The sequence below is a fragment of the Conger conger genome, chromosome 12 (genome assembly GCF_963514075.1).
Source record: "Conger conger chromosome 12, fConCon1.1, whole genome shotgun sequence".
NCBI lineage: Eukaryota > Metazoa > Chordata > Actinopteri > Anguilliformes > Congridae > Conger > Conger conger.
In genome coordinates this window covers 5297723-5314947 of record NC_083771.1, presented here as the reverse complement: position 1 = coordinate 5314947, position 17225 = coordinate 5297723, and the positions used below count along the sequence as shown (strand labels likewise).

Below are 17225 nucleotides of genomic sequence, written 5' to 3'. Positions count from 1 at the left end.
CATCTCCTCACTATCCGCACCAGAGCGCCTCCTGTTAAGCTGTCTGCAGCTCTGTGTGTGTGTGTGTGTGTGTGTGTGTGTGTGTGTGTGTGTGTGTGTGTGTGTGTGTGTGTGTGTGTGTGTGTGTGTGTGTGTGTGTGTGTGTGTGTTATGTGTGCGTGTGTGAGAGGGAGTGTGCATGTGTGTGTGTGGGGGTATATGTTTCTGTCTGTGGACCTGTTTACTCTGTGCAGTGCACATTCATTTAATTAACAGGCAAGCCAGAGTGTTACTGCAGGATGGATTTTATTGGGTTTGTGGTCCTGTTAAAATAGATTTTTTACCATTGCTGTGGATTCTTCAAGCACTCAGTTTTAGGCGGTGTGAGTGTGCCTTCCCGGTGCTGTTTCTGTTCCCGTTCCCAGTGCTGTGTGCGTGTGCGTGTGCGTGAGTGTGTGTTCATGTTCATATTCCCGGTGCTGACCGCGCCCTTCCCCCCCCCTCTCCTCTCAGACCACATCCCGGACGACCTGCGGGACCCCTTCTACACGGACCAGTACGAGCAGGAGCACATCAAGCCCCCGGTGATCCGGCTGCTGCTGTCGGGGGAGCTGTACTGCCGCGTGTGCGGCCTGATCCTGAAGGGGGACCAGGTGGCCTCGCTGCAGTCCCACCAGTCCGTCATCCAGGCCCTGTCCCGCAAGGGCATCTACGTCATGGAGAGCGACGACACCCCCGTCTCCGACGCAGACCTCGGCTGCGTGCCCATCAAGATGGTGAGCGGGGCGGGGGCAGGGGCAGGGGGTCTGGGGATATCCGGGGCGTCCCCGGAGGGGGGGATGGGCTGGTTGCGAGTGGAGCAGGGAGAGGTGCCTGGTCGGGCCTGGTCGACGGGGCCAGCTGTGTGGGATGTGTCACAGCCGGTCTGTCCTGTAATGTGTTGGCGGAGGCGGTGGCTGGCTCAGGTGGCACAGCAGGATGTGCGTGTTCCTGCTCTTCCTGCTGTAGATCTGCTATCTAATGCGCCATTAAGCAGCCGACGAGGGCCATTGTTCACACGGTATTTACATGTCTCCTCGCCTGCGGCAGGTTCTTTCCCTGTTTCGTGCTTTTGTTTATTTTTTTTTCACCGTGAAGGAGTATCAAGTTTTAGTGTTGGTGCTTGTGCAGCAATCGCTGCTGATCGCTTTATAGTAAATCACATTCTTTCCATCAGCAAAGGTAATTTTGAACAAGTTTCAGCAAGAGTGGCAACCTGCATAACAACCGATTGCTCGGGAACCGCGTTGCAAATATTTATTGAAGAATTTTGAGTGTTTTTTTAATGTATGTTTTGGATCTATTGAGAATGAGTGCAATTGAGAATGACATCACTGAGAAATTGGTTTGAATATGGAACCAGCTGTATGCATGGCCTTTGATGCTGTAATATATGCTAATGTCAGTTTAACCAGAACCCAGGGTGCAGCCCTCTGTGGTCCAAACAGTGGTTCTGATGGCCCTGGTGGGGTACAGCTAGGCTGATACCGTGGTGCTGGGAGAGCCAGCTCATGGTGTCTGCTTTATAGAGCCGATTAATCCTTGGTGTCGTTATTGTGGACGAAACGCTGGGCCTGACGGTGTTTCCTCGCCCGTTGGTAGGGCTCCCGCTGGCGCTTTTGGAAACGTATTACTGCCAGGCACCTGAGCCCAGGGGGGCCATCTGCTCCCCTGTCCATAGGGGTGGGGGGGAAGCTGCACAGAGGGGTCTGAACAGCCAGTGGGGCCGCAGACCTGTGTTTACTGTGGTTATTCGCTTAGCTTAGCGCGCCCCAGACCAGGGGCCCTGCTCTGTAAATGAACCACTGCTCTGCTTGGCTGTCATTTCCCACTGTCTGGAAACCACATCTGAAAAGAGATATTTGTGTACTTTCCTGTGTTATGTTCTGCCCAATTTGTTGTGGTTTGTAAGCCCTGGATTTTCTGTTTGAATGAAACCAAACAGAAACATGAATTGACAGCAACCCTGCTATTGGCCTCTCTATGAATTGAACCAAATTATATGATGATGTCGGTTTATCATATCAACGCCGATACTAAGTTAACTACACATGTGCAAAACAGTTTGCCTACTGTACGTACACAATCATGTGTATCCAATTAGGGGGTAAATATTTCACATGGCCCTTTAACCGGAAGTGGATGGATGCTGCCAGTGTGTAGATACACCCAAGGACCGCACAACAGCATCAGGGAGAAGAGGCAGAAGCTTTTCACGAGGATTGAGGATTGGACGGTAGTCAGGGTTCTGTATGTTTTAGTAGTTACGGTGTGCATGCAGGCAACTTGTTACAATTTGTTGCTGTTTGCTCCAAAGCGGGTCACAACTGAAACCGAAGGTCGGAATGTCTGTCTTGTTGTACTTGTGGAAGTGGCTGTCAATCAAACACTCAGCCATGCAAGGCTTTGTGGCCGTCATAGTTTTTTTTTTTTTTTTTTTTTCAATTATGGTGGAAGAAAAACCCAATTTTCTATGTCATTACTGTACTGTTTCTGCTTGCGTTTGCTTGCTTGAATAATGGTAACTACATTGACCTAAGATCCAGTTAAAAAAATGAAGTATTCCTTTAAAATATGTCTTTTCTTTCATTTCAAAATGCTTAGGAAGCTTATGCCAAAGGGGCTGCTAAATACAGCAGTAATCTTTCAAAATCGATAGTCTTTCTCACAGTTTCTGACAGTTTACGCTACACTTTCTGCTCACTGGTCGGTTGATTAGCTGTAAAAATGACTGGTAATGTCCTCCCTGTTCTGTTTGTGTAGAGTATGTATCCTTCTTCCTGTTTCCTTGGCACTATTCCTGTCCTGTTAGATCAGACTTATTTATGCTTGGTCATCCTGCTTCCTGCCTAATATGGATTAGTGTTACTCTGTTCTGTATTTAAGGAGTTCATATGAATTAGTGTTACCATTGCACTGTATTCTGTATTTAAGGAGTTCGTATGGATTAGTGTTACTGTTGCACTGTATTCTGTATTTAATGAGTTAATATGGATTTGTGTTACAGTTGCACTCTATTCTGTATTTAAGGAGTTAATATGGATTTGTGTTACAGTTGCACTCTATTCTGTATTTAAGGAGTTCATATGAATTAGTGTTACCATTGCACTGTATTGTGTATTTAATGAGTTCATATGGATTAGTGTTACAGTTGCACTGTATTCTGTATTTAACAGGTTGCATATTATTTGCCAGTCACCTTCAAGCAAACACATGATTGTAATTTTATCATCAGTGTTCTTCTGCTAACTGATGGACTTACATTTTTTATGTAATAGACAATTATGGCCAGGCATTTTGGAAAAATAGCAGTGATTCAGATAGACATCTTCCACCCGCTTCCAGTTCCAGTGGTGACTGTATGTTTGCTCCAGTTGGTCGGAGAAAAAAATTGTTTCCCACCCAGTCAGACACCCGATTGAGAACATTGACATGCCTTGGTGGAGGCCTGCAGTTAAAAATCTTACATTTTTAGCTCTGTGCAAGTCTACACACCCCACTGTTTCACTGTCACCTTTTGGCTCACGGCTACCATGGAAACGAATAATGAACGGGGAGATTGTTGCTCATCTCGCATTGGCAGGCTGGGTCCCATTGACGGGGAAGTGCTATAATAGTGGAACGTCTCTGTGTCTTGGGCCGTCTTTCAGAAGCTAAACCCTATTAAGTGCTCTACGAAAGGCTGCAGAACATCACACACACACACACACACACACTCTATGTGCAGACGGAAGCCCAGATCCAGATTGACTGGGTGGTTTCCATGGCAACCAGCTGGAGGGGCTGAGTGCGTCTTAGGCAGTGCGAGACAGAGACGGAGAGAAGAGGAGAGCCTCGTCCGAGCGAAGCCACCGGAGGCAGGAAGCAGCTGTGGAGTGGTTAATAAAGGCGGACCGGTCTCCCCTGGGTCTCTCTCACGGCCTGGGTGCATCTGGGAGGCTGCGCTGCACACAAAAGATTATCGACTTATTGACGCCGGGGGTGAAGGTGGCTCGCAGGCCCCGCAGAAAGCAAGACCACGGGGACAAACAAACAGCACTTCAGTTACCGAATTTCACCATTCGTAAGAAACGAGCTCTGTTGTGGTTGTTGCAGCGTACTGAGGTGGGCCTGCAGCAGACAGTGGTGCTGGAACGGGTGCAGTCTGAGGCTCTGCCATGGGTGTGCACAACCCCACAACAGCCAGAACTGCTCCACTTCTGCCTCTGATAAGCTCAGCTCGTAGTGTTCATGAGACACACATTCCACTCTGTTCCCTCTTTTAAGTATTATTTATATCTGCAGTAGTAGTCATATAATCATATTTAAAGTTTGTTACTATTTTAGAGCTATTATCCATTTTTTTATATCTATCTGTTTATGCGGCCAAAATTTACTGGAGCATTTGTGTGAAGTGTACGAGGTGGGACAGACATTGCTTGCATCCAACCGTTGGTCGTGTGAACCATCCAATCAGCAAGGGCACCGGGTCCACAGCCTATGGGAACATTCTTTAAAGAAAAGCATTCCTGAGCTGAGTCTACTGTGTGTCAGAAGCAGGTTGCTCTGTGGTCGACCTAGAGCAGGATATGACCTGGAAGAGGATCCGCTGGCTTGTGTCTGTAGAATAACTGTGCGTTGACCTCGACCCCATCAGCTGTTTGTTTCTTCTGCGCATTCTCCACCCGCCCGCCCACCCTTCACGGAAGAAATGCCTGCATGCTGCCTCTGCCTCCTACAGATTAAAATAGACCGAGCTCCTCAGCTCCTGCCAGCACACTGCTGGAACATGCGGCCGCTGCAGCCTCTATGCAGGCTTCCCACAATGCACTTCTGCCTTTTCAGAATGTTTCCTTTAAAAAATGTAGAAATAAGATGCCATTCATTTCCTCAGCCTGAAGGCCAGAGCACACTGTTTGCGGGTCACTGCAGCTATGAGGAGACCGTAGACACCGACAGCTTCGAAGAGGCATTGAGATGTTAGAAAATCACACTCGCTTGTTCTGTGAAGACCTCCGCATTGTACGACTGTGTCTTTGCCGTGCGTGATACACTAGACTGTGGGTGTGAAAATGGGTAACTGTTACAGGGAGTGGTAGCTCAGCTCCAGTGCTCTTCAGGCCAGTGGAATACTTTTTGCCAATGTTATTCCATGATGGTCGTTCTGTTTCGTTCTCGCCAAATTTGGGAACGAGAGTATTTTTGAACACTAACCTTTGCATGACCTGCGATGATATGATTCAGGAATTCCTTTCCAGCAGAAAGCAGTTTGGCCTATCGAGCCCCATTTGCTTCTCTTTTCCCAGTTTATAATGCAGTGTTTTTCTTTGAGATGTTATTAATAGATTTCGTTGTCACCTCTCAGACCTCGTTTTCTCACCACTGCCCTTTCCCCCTTCACATGCATGTGCATTCCGGTCCGTTAAATGGCTTATTTATTTTTAATTTAATTGAATTTTTCCTTAATTGAATTATCTTCATTATAAGTCAATTTAGAATTCCCTTTCAGCCTTGTTTGGCTTTTGAAAATGCTGAATTTAGGACAGTCTCTGTATTGCAGCAGGTCAGTACTATGGGTGTGGGGCGTCGATAGGATCAGACCAGCTTCTATTCTGTTTCCACAGACTAATGGGCATCCCTTTATTCTTTTCTTAAGCGTCTCCCCAGGGGTGCACCTCTACTAGTGTACATAATAGAGCACATAGTAGGATTACATTTAAAAACCCTTCTGTTTTCAAGTTTTGTCTTTACCCCGTGCATATGAAGCTTCAGTGCAATGAGATATGCTTGAAAACCTGCACCTTCTACACCTCTCAAGTTGATTGGCAAAATTGAGTGTCTTTAACAGAAGGAAACACTCTGTTAAAGGGGTAATACACACTCTTGTCTTCATTTTATAGATCACATTAGTCCTATTGTTAAAAGAAACAAAAGTCGAATTAAGCCATGTCATCACATTTTGTGCAAAAAAAGAGCCATATACTGCTGCTAGGTATAAACTTTTGTTTAGTTTTCGCCTGGATTCCTGGCCCTATTCATAATGTGGAAATAGGCAGAAAACCTACTTGTATGTAAGCAAGTGAAGTCATTTCCACCCCTTTGTTGACTAATGCGTGGGCCTATTCAAACTGCAAATTAGCCCACACATTTGGTCAAGCTGACAGGCTGGATCGCAATTTTTTCTCCTTAGATAAATTTTGCTAAAACTCCTTTATGATCTTTCCTGGTTCCAGTCCAGTTCCATTTTCTATATTGTTCTGTATATTCTCTGCTTTAGTTCTGTATAGTTTGTTACGAACAGCTACGTGCCTATGACTTTCAGCCAAAAGCTGGCGTTTCTTTACTCTTTAAGGACTGTCAACACCTTTCTTGGGTTGTGATACCAAGCAGAGGTTATTAGGGGCATGGCGTGGTTTAGAGATTTAGGCTTGAAAGGCATGCGTCAGATTAGGATGCATCTTGCAGATATAGGCAATTACAATGGCCATACAGTTTGATGGCCTTGTTACAATGGCATGTATACGTTTCTATTCCTGGAAGGCACCTTTAAAATAATAGATTCCGCCCATCTCAATATCAGTTGACCCTGACCTGCGATCATGTTGTTTATCCTCTAGAATTGTTGTTCAGCTTTATTTTATCAAACTGTTTTATCATAGCTTTCATGCTGTACTGTACACATTACTTATGACGCTGTATAGGTTCCTTACATTAATGCTTACATTATGGTGTGTGCCTGTGAAGGCGAAGGCAAGCTTACATAACCATCACAATAAACACAATGCCCTTACGTTATCAAAGTCAATACTCCGCAATGCTCCATGTACAGTTTGTTTTTTTAAATCAGCGGTGGTATAATGCCACCTGTGTTGTATTCATCCACCCTGATGTTTAGGCTCTGTGTCTTCGCTAATCACAACCTGTCCTGTAGTTTTCTCAGAGGGATTACTGAATCTCAGAGGGCATTTTATTTGGATTAAGCTGTTCGTTCAATGGTCTCCCCCTCTCCCTCCCTCCCTAATCGCCGTGCACTTTTCTCTCAGTGGGGGTCCTTTTCATCATTCCTGCAGTCACTCACAGACAGTCCTCCTCCTCCAAACATCGTCTCTCGCGCGGATGCCAGGATTTCCCCTCACCTGATGCTTCCGCAGGACTTCTGTACCCCTCGCTGTCATCCCTAATAATTCCCATGGAAAAGTGAGTGAATGTCAGGTTGTGAAGGGAAGAGAGAGAGAGTCTTTCCGGGTTAGGTTAGAATCCGCTCCTCCCTCTGCATCTGTGAGCTCAGCAGCGCTGCCGGATTGAAAAACGTGAGCGGTCCAACAGAGGACACGCATGCATGCATACACACGCTGCTTTCGTAACGTTCATTCTCCATTTCCGTCTGTCAGGAACAGTATCGTGTAGCAGCTGCCGGCTCACTTTGCGTTGGTCGTCGGTTTGCTTCCTCTGAATTAGCACTAACGCACGAGCACTTTGATCGGTTCTAACCCAGCTCCCTCCCCCCACCAGAGTGCCCACATGCCCATGATCGACGCCCTGATGATGGCCTACACGGTGGAGATGATCAGCATCGAGAAGGTGGTGGCCAGCGTTAAGCGCTTCTCCACCTTCAGCGCCTCCAAGGAGCTGCCCTTTGACCTGGAGGACGCCATGGTGTTCTGGGTCAACAAGGTGAGTGCTTCCTCTCGGAAACAGGAAGCGGGTGTCATTTTGGGGAGCTTGCTTAAAACTGATGAGTGTGATGATAGCGATGCTATTTGTAACCAAAGAGAAGGGCTTTAAGGTTTTTCTGAAGTAGCTTTATTGTTGCATGTACGTCTGCATTGCCTACATTGTAGTCGGCTATACATTGTGGACTTGATATTATATTAATGGCATTTGTTGATATGTTCGACCTGACAAATGAAGCAGCATATATGTATTGACATTTTCCAGGTAAACGTGATTAAATGCATTTCGGTTTAAGTTTAAGGGTTTTTTTTTTTCCCTTACGTTGGAGACTTCACTCCACTCCATAATCATTAAATGTGGCTTGTGTCTGCACAAGGGGTGATAAATAATTAAGGATATGACTGCATGGATTTACAGGAGCGTGTACACTAGGCAAGAGATCTGCTGTGTGATACAGCCAGCTCTGGTGTCCTGCGCCTGGAAGAGTCCTTACCTCTACCCCAACTGTACCTCTTCCCCTAAAACACATTCTGCCCCCCCGTGTATCCTCCCTGGGTGGGGATTTGTGCTCACAGACGGGCGTTTTGTGAGTGCAGGGGTGTGTGTGCTGTGGACAGTTGGCTGAGCGGAGCTCTGTACAGGCAGGTGACTCAGCAGAACTGTGGGTTTTTATTACTCCCCAGTGCCCATCCATCAGCCCAGCTACAGCCAGCTAGAGCTCCACACTCAGCCCTGCTAGAGCTCCACACTCAGCCCTGCTAGAGCTCCACACTCAGGCCAGCTAGAGCTCCACACTCAGGCCAGCTAGAGCTCCACACTCAGCCCTGCTAGAGCTCCACACTCAGCCCTGCCAGAGCTCCACACTCAGGCCAGCTAGAGCTCCACACTCAGGCCAGCTAGAGCTCCACACTCAGGCCAGCTAGAGCTCCACACTCAGGCCAGCTAGAGCTCCACACTCAGCCCTGCTAGAGCTCCACACTCAGCCCTGCCAGAGCTCCACACTCAGGCCAGCTAGAGCTCCACACTCAGGCCAGCTAGAGCTCCACACTCAGCCCTGCTAGAGCTCCACACTCAGCCCTGCCAGAGCTCCACACTCAGGCCAGCTAGAGCTCCACACTCAGCCCTGCCAGAGCTCCACACTCAGGCCAGCCAGAGCTCCACACTCAGCCCTGCCAGAGCTCCACACTCAGGCCTGCCAGAGCTCCACACTCAGGCCAGCTAGAGCTCCACACTCAGCCCTGCCAGAGCTCCACACTCAGGCCAGCCAGAGCTCCACACTCAGCCCTGCCAGAGCTCCACACTCAGCCCTGCCAGAGCTCCACACTCAGGCCAGCCAGAGCTCCACACTCAGCCCTGCCAGAGCTCCACACTCAGGCCAGCTAGAGCTCCACACTCGGGCCAGCTAGAGCTCCACACTCAGCCCTGCTAGAGCTCCACACTCAGCCCTGCCAGAGCTCCACACTCAGGCCAGCTAGAGCTCCACACTCAGCCCTGCCAGAGCTCCACACTCAGGCCAGCTAGAGCTCCACACTCAGGCCAGCTAGAGCTCCACACTCAGCCCTGCCAGAGCTCCACACTCAGGCCAGCCAGAGCTCCACACTCAGGCCAGCTAGAGCTCCACACTCAGCCCTGCCAGAGCTCCACACTCAGGCCAGCTAGAGCTCCACACTCAGCCCTGCCAGAGATCCACACTCAGGCCAGCCAGAGCTCCACACTCAGTCCTACCAGAGCTCCACACTCAGGCCAGCTAGAGCTCCACACTCAGGCCAGCTAGAGCTCCACACTCAGCCCTGCTAGAGCTCCACACTCAGCCCTGCCAGAGCTCCACACTCAGCCCTGCTAGAGCTCCACACTCAGCCCTGCTAGAGCTCCACACTCAGCCCTGCCAGAGCTCCACACTCAGGCCAGCTAGAGCTCCACACTCAGCCCTGCTAGAGCTCCACACTCAGCACACTTGTCCCTGGTTATGAATAGGTACTTTGTAGTATGTGGCTCTGGATAAGTGCCAAATGCCTTTAATGTAATTAATAACAATTTTGCTTTTAAAGCGATTTACAGTTGTATAGATTAAGCAGGCGACAATCCCCCCTGGAGCAGTGGGGGGGAATTGTTAAGGGCCTGATCAGATCTGATCAGGGCTACAATGGGGCCTGAATCTTCAACCTTCCGGGTCTCAGTAAAGTACATCAGCCACAAGGCTACAGGTTGCCCCTATGTAATGTAATGTAATGTCCCTATGTAATGTAATGTAATGTAATGTAATGACACATTGCATTGCATCACAGGTGAACCTGAAGATGAGGGAGATCGCTGAGAAAGAGCACAAGGTCAAGCAGCACCTGCTGGAGTCTCCCAGCCACCAGAAGGTAATGCCTCAGCCCCGCCCCGCCCCATCCTGCCCCGTCCTGCCCACCACACACCCAGGCACGGAGGCGTGGGGTGACCGTGTCCTGTGTGGGGGCAGGCCGCTCTCCGTATGCCTCCCTCCTGTTTAAAATTCTTAACAAGCTCTTTGCACACAAACGTGTCCTGTATCTGCCACAGTTGTATTCTGGACCTCCTCTTTATCTTAATTCTATTCCTTATGAAGCCTACAGCTGTAGATACGGATCAGTTTAAAGTGTAGTGGCTTTCGGTTCAGCAGTGGAGCAATTCTCACAGATCTGCAACCAATCGAAAATGATCACAAAGTCGAATAGTGAAGAGTTTCTGATCTATGCTTTTATTAAGGACATTGAAGAGCTCATTTTTGCTAGTCGAATGCCTTTGTCAGAACCTTTTCTTCCCTAGACCTTGGAGTCCTTATTGGCATGCACCCCTATATTTGCCTGACGTTTTGCTCATGTGTGCCCATTCATATTAACTCTTAACTGCATGTTTTTGATATCCTTTACCTGAAACCCAGTTAAATTAGAGTTCATCCTGGACCCGATTTAACCCAATTAAGACTGTCCTCTGAGTAGGTCGGGTTTAACCGTTCCGTCCTGTTATCTAACCCGGAAGTAGACGTAATCCCATCTTGTTTGCATCTGACCTTTTGACTTCTCTGCTGCTCTTCCTGTTTGTCTCCTCCTCCTCCTCTTCCTCCTCCTAAACTCCGTCCCTGCTACTTGGATAGTCTCCCTCCAAATGGTATTGGAAACTAGTGCCTGTAAGTTGACCGCTAGCCTTCTCCTCTCTTCCTGTGTTAAAAGGCATCATCACTGTGCTCTCAGTGTGTGTCAATGTGTGCCTGCAGCCATTTCTCTGTGAACTGAGAGTGGCTCGTTGTAGCCGAGGAAACTAGTGCATCCAGGAAGTCCCAGAGTTAGCACGGCGTCTCCCGCCATAGAGCTGGAGTCAGCCGCCTGCACTGGGAGCTGTCGCTTCCGTCAGCCGGCGAGTTTCAGAGGGAAACGCCGAGCTCTGAACATCGCTCTCCTCCTCCCAGCGGCACGTGCCGGGGTGTAGGAGGACGGCATCGCCAAACCCGCCTTTCACGCCCCCGACGTCACGACCCACGTACTCACCGCTCCACCCACTTACCCATCAGGCCGTTCTCTCTCACCGCTCCCTTGCTGAACTTTGACAGGCCACTGCTCCCCCCCTTCCCCCCTTCCCCCCTTCCCCCCTTCTCTCCTCACTGCCTCTCTCTGGTGTTTCTCCCACCAGCCCGATCTCATGCACGCACTGGCCCACTGCATGCTGGAGCCGGCCGAGTTCTCCCGCGTGGTACAGTACACCCCGACAGCACCTGTAGCACACCTGCTTTCCTGTGCCCCTGTCCCCTCATAACACGTTCTTTTTTTTAGCACTTCTCCTTAACTGGGTTCCCTGCTTCTACATTACTCTACATTCTGCCATTACACTCATGCTTCACTCTACTCCTGCTCTCTTTGTGTGTTCTCTGTGGTGTTTTTTCTCACTCTTCCACTCCGCGTACCGTCCTCCTCCGCCTCAGTTTGGCTTCTCCACTGCACTGTTAGCGTACGCGTAGAGTCACGAGAGCAGCTCTGTAGACGCTTTCGGTGATAAGAGTCTGAGAGACGCGCATTCTTCGGCTCCCTTGATGCATGTAGTGTCTGCAGCTTAAGGGCGATGTTTGTTGTGGTTCTGTTTTTTTTGTGCGGTTTGGGTCGGGCCCCGGCTCAAACTCTCGGCTTTCATAGACGTGGGTCCCAACAGATCGATGCCGCTTGGCCCGGGGAATGTTCTGGCACAGATGACGTGCCAGAAAAACTCCCGTTACATCAGCGGAACAGAGAAGATCAACTTGACGCCTGGAGGGGTCAAATGCGTGCTGGTTTCTGCTCCGACCTGTACTTAATAATCCCTTTCCCATATTTAGATATTGTTCTGCATTTTTGCATACGACATCCAGTGGTGAAGACTCATACTAGCGGCTCATTCTCGAGAAAACATTCAGGGCATTTAGAGACGTTAAGTGGAGGGAATTGGTAACAGAAAGCAGCACGTGAACGACCCTCCAGGAGCTGAGCTTGATGCCCCTGCGGTGACGCGAGGGCTTCCCTGTCTCAGGCCAACGGGTCTGGTCTTGCTGTTGGACTGAAGGGGGCTCAGCTTGCCTGCTAGTTTCCTCCTGCAGTCTGTGACCGCGTGACCCTCTTGAGAGCACATCAGTGCTAGGCCCGATGCTCTGGGTGTTTAACACTAGTCGCCATGGGGTGAAGTGTGTCATGAAGGGGGAATGATGGGGTCTGTGATGAGCTGCTTTGGGGTGATGGACAGAGCAATCCTAGGGTACGGGTACGTGGGGAGGTATATTTGCGGAGAGGCTCTTTGTGCAACTGTCCCTAACCAACCTTAGGGTTTTAATTCCTGAATGGCTCACACAAATGAGTTGGAACAAGCCTAAATTCTTATATCTTGCAGATCAAAGTTAAAAATAGGCATATTGCATTACAACATTGCAGTCACTAAGCGGATTCTCTCATCCAGACTGATTTTCAGACATGAAACTCCTAACAGCATGTAAGAACTGTGCAGTTGGCAAGTAAAAGCAGCGTTTACATTGTAATTACAGCCTCGTTGGCCAGTATAGCTAATAACCTTTCTTTATGCGCTAGCCTAAACTAGATAACAACTGCAGATGAACAAAAATTTCAGTTGCGTTGGAGACTGATAGCTGGCAATGGCAGAGCTGTCTTTTCAGACGCTAATCAGCCGTTGACCCGCTGCCATATGGTCTCCCCATAACAATGCATCTCTCTGTGACACTCAAAACTCCTCGACAGCAAGGAGCAATTCAGATGGTATAATACTGTATATCTGCATGGTGTAGTCACAATGCCAGTTGCAAGGCCTCGATTCCTCACCGCAGTACTCTCTGCGCTGCTGTTGTGCCGTTGCCCTGCCGTATGGATTGCTGGGTCCCACCCTGTCTACTGAAACACAGGCACGTTCTCCCTCGGGGGGTGCCCTCTACGCCTCTACACCTGCTCTGACCCCTCTCCGTCCCTGCAGGTGCGCTATCGCAGGGACCACCTCTCCGGCCGACAGATGCCCTTCTTCCCCCTGATGGAGGATCTGATGAAGGACGTGTGCGACGGCTCCGCCCTGCTGGCCGTGGTGCACTACTACTGCCCCGAGCACATGAAGCTTGACGGTAGGCTTGCTGCCGCACTCTGCACATTCTCCTTCCTGAAGCATGCCCGTACGCACCCTTACTCAATGACTGGGACCTCCTACACTGGAGCTACAAAATACGCAATCTAATCCAAGTGGAATTTGAGTATTTCCCATTGTTTTTGTTCTTCTTGTTATAAAGCAGGACCAAAATAAAAATGTAAATAAAATGTGCATTTATGTAGCGCCTTTGTCCAAAGCGCTGTACAATTGATTCTTCTCATTCACCCATTCACACACACCAACGGTGATTGGCTGCCATGCAAGGCTCCAACCAGCCTGTCAGGAGCAACTAGGGGTTAGGTGTCTTGCTCAGGGACACTTCAACACAGCCTGGGCGGGATTGAACCGGCAACTCTCAAACTGCCAGATGACTCCTTTTACCTCCTGAGCCAATGTCACCCCAAAATGCACTTATTGCTCTTTGCCACTGCGCTAAAGATACACAGAACGGATCACAAGATTAAAATATTAACCAGCGTATTATTAGATATTGTGCTTGCCTTACCCTGGGTATAGTGCTTAGAAGTGACTTAAAATTGGTAATTGTGTCGCTGTGGTAGAAGGGCAAGTGAGCTATAATTGGCTGAAATGAGTAGACTGTTGACTGCAATATAACATATCTCTTGAAGCATGTATTCGTATGAATCTGCAAGCTTGCATGTCAAGCTATATTTGACCATTATTTATACTTGTTTCAGGAAATGAAATTCCAAACAACATATTTGAATTGACAACCCTAAGCCTAAAATTGTTCTTTTGTGTCTTTACTGTGTAATGTCATTTTTGAATGGTTGAACTGTTCAGTTTGCTGTTGGTGAGTGGTTACTAATGTTGTTTCTTTGCCTCTCTATCAGATATTTGCCTGAAGGAAGTAGCCTCGATAGCTGACAGTCTGTACAACATCCAGCTCCTGAAGGAGTTTGCCAACGAGTATCTGAATAAGAGCTTCTACCTGACCACTGAAGATATGTTGTATGCTCCACTCGTGCTCAAGGTAAAACCTCACCTGGCCTGAACTCCACACTAAATATTTTGTAACCATAAATAGTACTGGCAAGGGCAGAATAAATGTTATAAATACACAGCAGGGTATGAAGATGTTTTCATAACTTGTCGTTTCAGCAGAATGTTGTTTGTTTCTATGTGTCTCTCAAAACAAACAAACGCACACCAACATGCATTAATGGAGTTTCACCTCTCCAACACTCTTTAACAGAAGATTGCTCTCTCTTCACAGCACAACATGATGGTCTTCATTGCTGAGCTGTTCTGGTGGTTTGAGATAGTCAAACCTGACTTTGTCCAGCCCAGAGACCTCCAAGAAATCAAAGACGGTAAGGACGGTTCCATGGCCTGCTCGTCCTGATGAGCAACATTCCTTATATGTCTGAGAGTTTTATCTTTTCACCGGCCAAGCTGTTCAACCTGCACTACAAGGAACATAGAAAAGATCACTGGCGTAAGAGCCTGCCCTTGGTGAAATGTTAAAAACTACAGAGATGTATATGTCTGTATATAGACATTTATACAGTTCTATAGTTTTGCTTTCACATTTGTATTGTTATTCTTTCTTTTTTTTAAGTTCATATGTGTGTAGTGTATACTTTATTATATAGTGGATATCTTCAAGGACAGTTGTAGAAAACACATTTCTATGACCTGGCAAAGGAAGGCAAGAATGCTTTATTAGCAAAGGCATTCGTCTGTTTACATTTGCTAACACTTCACCAAGGCTTTCAACACCTTTGCGGCCCTTGGAGCTCTTTGCCAGTATGGTTTAGTTTTACTCAGGGAAAGCCAGTGATTGTGTAGAGCTGGGGTTTTAGAGCTGGGTAGACTAAAAAAAACAGCTGCATTATTCACCACTTAATGCCTGAAATATTTTCACCCTCGGTTTCCCATTGCTGGTTTGATTGACGGTTTTTCCCCCCCACTCACGCAGCGAGAGCAGTGCTTCAGTCTAAAAGTGCCCGCCCCCCTGTGCCCATCTCCAACGCTACCAAGCGCAGCTTTCTCGGCACACCTGGCTCGACCGACCCGGTGGTGTCTGTCCAAAACCCAGAAGTCTGTAACAGGTACTACCTGCACCCTGAAGAGTCTGACCCTCTGTAAGTCTGTCTTTCTGCCCCTGTCATCTCCTGCCTCCGTGTGTGCTGCTGTTTTTCCTCTTCGAGCTGCTCTGGTGTTTCCTGGAGCTGTCCTTTCATTTCTTTTAAAGAAGACGTGTGTGCAAATGCATACATGCACACTTGAATACGTGCAAGCGTACATGCATGACTGTGTACATACATACATACCTACATGCACTCAGATGTCTTTATAAATGTGTGAACCGTTGACCCTTGACAGATTAATATTATATTATATTATATTATTAATAAAATTAGTTTAAATTAAAATTTATGATAGTGGGGATGTTTTTCCTGGAGCCTCCTGAGGGGTGTGTTATTAGGGCTGTTGTCCTCTCCCGGGCCAGTGCTCACAGAGCTGGCCGGCTGTAGTTCGATCTCATTAACGTGACAGATCTGCTTGAGGGCTCAGCGTGACATAGGGAAATGAATATTAAGGCTCACACTGTTAGCCAGTTTTTTTCCACTGAGATGTATATCTTAAATGGTCTTTTTTTTGCACATTGTTAAATAACGGCGGTAGTTTTTGGTTATCGGGGTGTCTCTCGTGGGCTGTCCGTTGTTGGCCCAGCGCTGCCCCACATTCCCCCCCCCTGCCGTGCGGGCTCGATCGCGGCGTTCAGAAGGACCGCTCCGCTCTGCTGATTAGATGGAGTTTGATTACAGTGACAACACGCGAGTCATCACACGGCCAGATAATCTAGTGACGTGTGGTGGCGTATGAGCGGGGACGGTGTTTGCGCGCGGTTAAGTAACGCCTAGAACGTGGCAGAACACTGTTTCCTGTCATTTTCACACATCTGCATCTCGTGTTAACCCTCCCCTCTGTCTCGTCTGTTTGACGTCAGTTGTGTTTTTTGTTCAAAGGTAAGCTTCCTGTTGGGTGGTGATTGTTTCCATGTTTATATGTTATATTTTTCCGCCTTGATAAATGTTGATGTTAATCTTTCATGGGGTTTTATGGGTGGGGGCATCTGCCTTTGGAGTGCATTTGGTCAGTAGCTCCCCCTCAGCTCTGTCCTGGATCATCACTGAGGCTGTGATTTGGTGACATTGATGTGATGTGATATTTTCATGCCTCACTGGCTGTTAGATCTATAGCTGAAACCAGAAGCCTTGGAATATATTTCAGTCAGACTGACCGTTTGTTCTTCCTCACAGTAATAAAGGAAGTCCCGCCCTCGGCCCCTCCCATCCATTGCTACCGCTCAGACAGAGACAACAGAAATCCCTGCAAGGAGAAGAGAGCTCTGGTAAGGGCAGTTGCGTGGCCAGTGCTGCCCCCTACTGGGGCTGTGTGGAACATAATTTGTACGGACAACAAATCATACAGTACCTTGTGGGCATTTAACTGGTTAATTGTTGCAAAGAGGGATTAAACAATATCTTTTCCCAAATAAATATTCACACCCATTTAGTAATTTGTGGTCTGCCTGGCCTGTGCACACTAATGAGACCTTTCCTGCATATATTAATTTCTATTCAAGCTGTACATTTTCAACTGGGTTTCAGTTTACAATTTGTTTGTTAAATCTAAAATAATATTAGATATGTATTCTGTGGCAAAACAATGTGGAAATGCTGCTCAACAGCTGAGGAATTTGTTTTTCATTTGATTAGCTATGTGCAGCAAATAAGTTAAATTCCTGAAAATTACCATTGTGAGATATCAATGGGAACCCATAGGAAATGAGTTTGGGTCTAAAATGGTTGTGGTGTGTAAAGTTGCATTCGGAAAACTAAAGCAATATTTTCAAAGGTTAAAAAAAAAAATTATACCCTTCTAACTGGTGGTTC

General features: G+C 47.8%; 1 protein-coding gene across 10 annotated transcripts in view; it reads left to right on the top strand.

Moving 5' to 3' along the window:
* LOC133141889 (calmodulin-regulated spectrin-associated protein 1-B-like) overlaps positions 1-17225 on the top strand; it is a 42230-nt gene that overhangs the window by 14972 nt on the left and 10033 nt on the right. For 4 of the 10 annotated variants that reach the window (XR_009710138.1, XM_061262705.1, XM_061262703.1 and 1 more), the window contains exons 3-11: positions 493-755; positions 7510-7671; positions 9957-10037; positions 11323-11382; positions 13135-13276; positions 14154-14293; positions 14537-14633; positions 15242-15407; positions 16590-16681. Coding sequence is in view for 9 of the 10 variants with exons in the window: in XM_061262705.1 (XP_061118689.1) it covers positions 493-755; positions 7510-7671; positions 9957-10037; positions 11323-11382; positions 13135-13276; positions 14154-14293; positions 14537-14633; positions 15242-15407; positions 16590-16681 (1203 nt within the window). In the remaining variant the exon portion in view is untranslated. Of the gene's footprint in view, positions 1-492; positions 756-7509; positions 7672-9956; positions 10038-10789; positions 10823-11322; positions 11383-13134; positions 13277-14153; positions 14294-14536; positions 14634-15241; positions 15408-16589; positions 16682-17225 lie in introns of all 10 variants that reach the window. The other 6 variants (XM_061262708.1, XM_061262704.1, XM_061262707.1 and 3 more) reach the window with 4 other exon arrangements.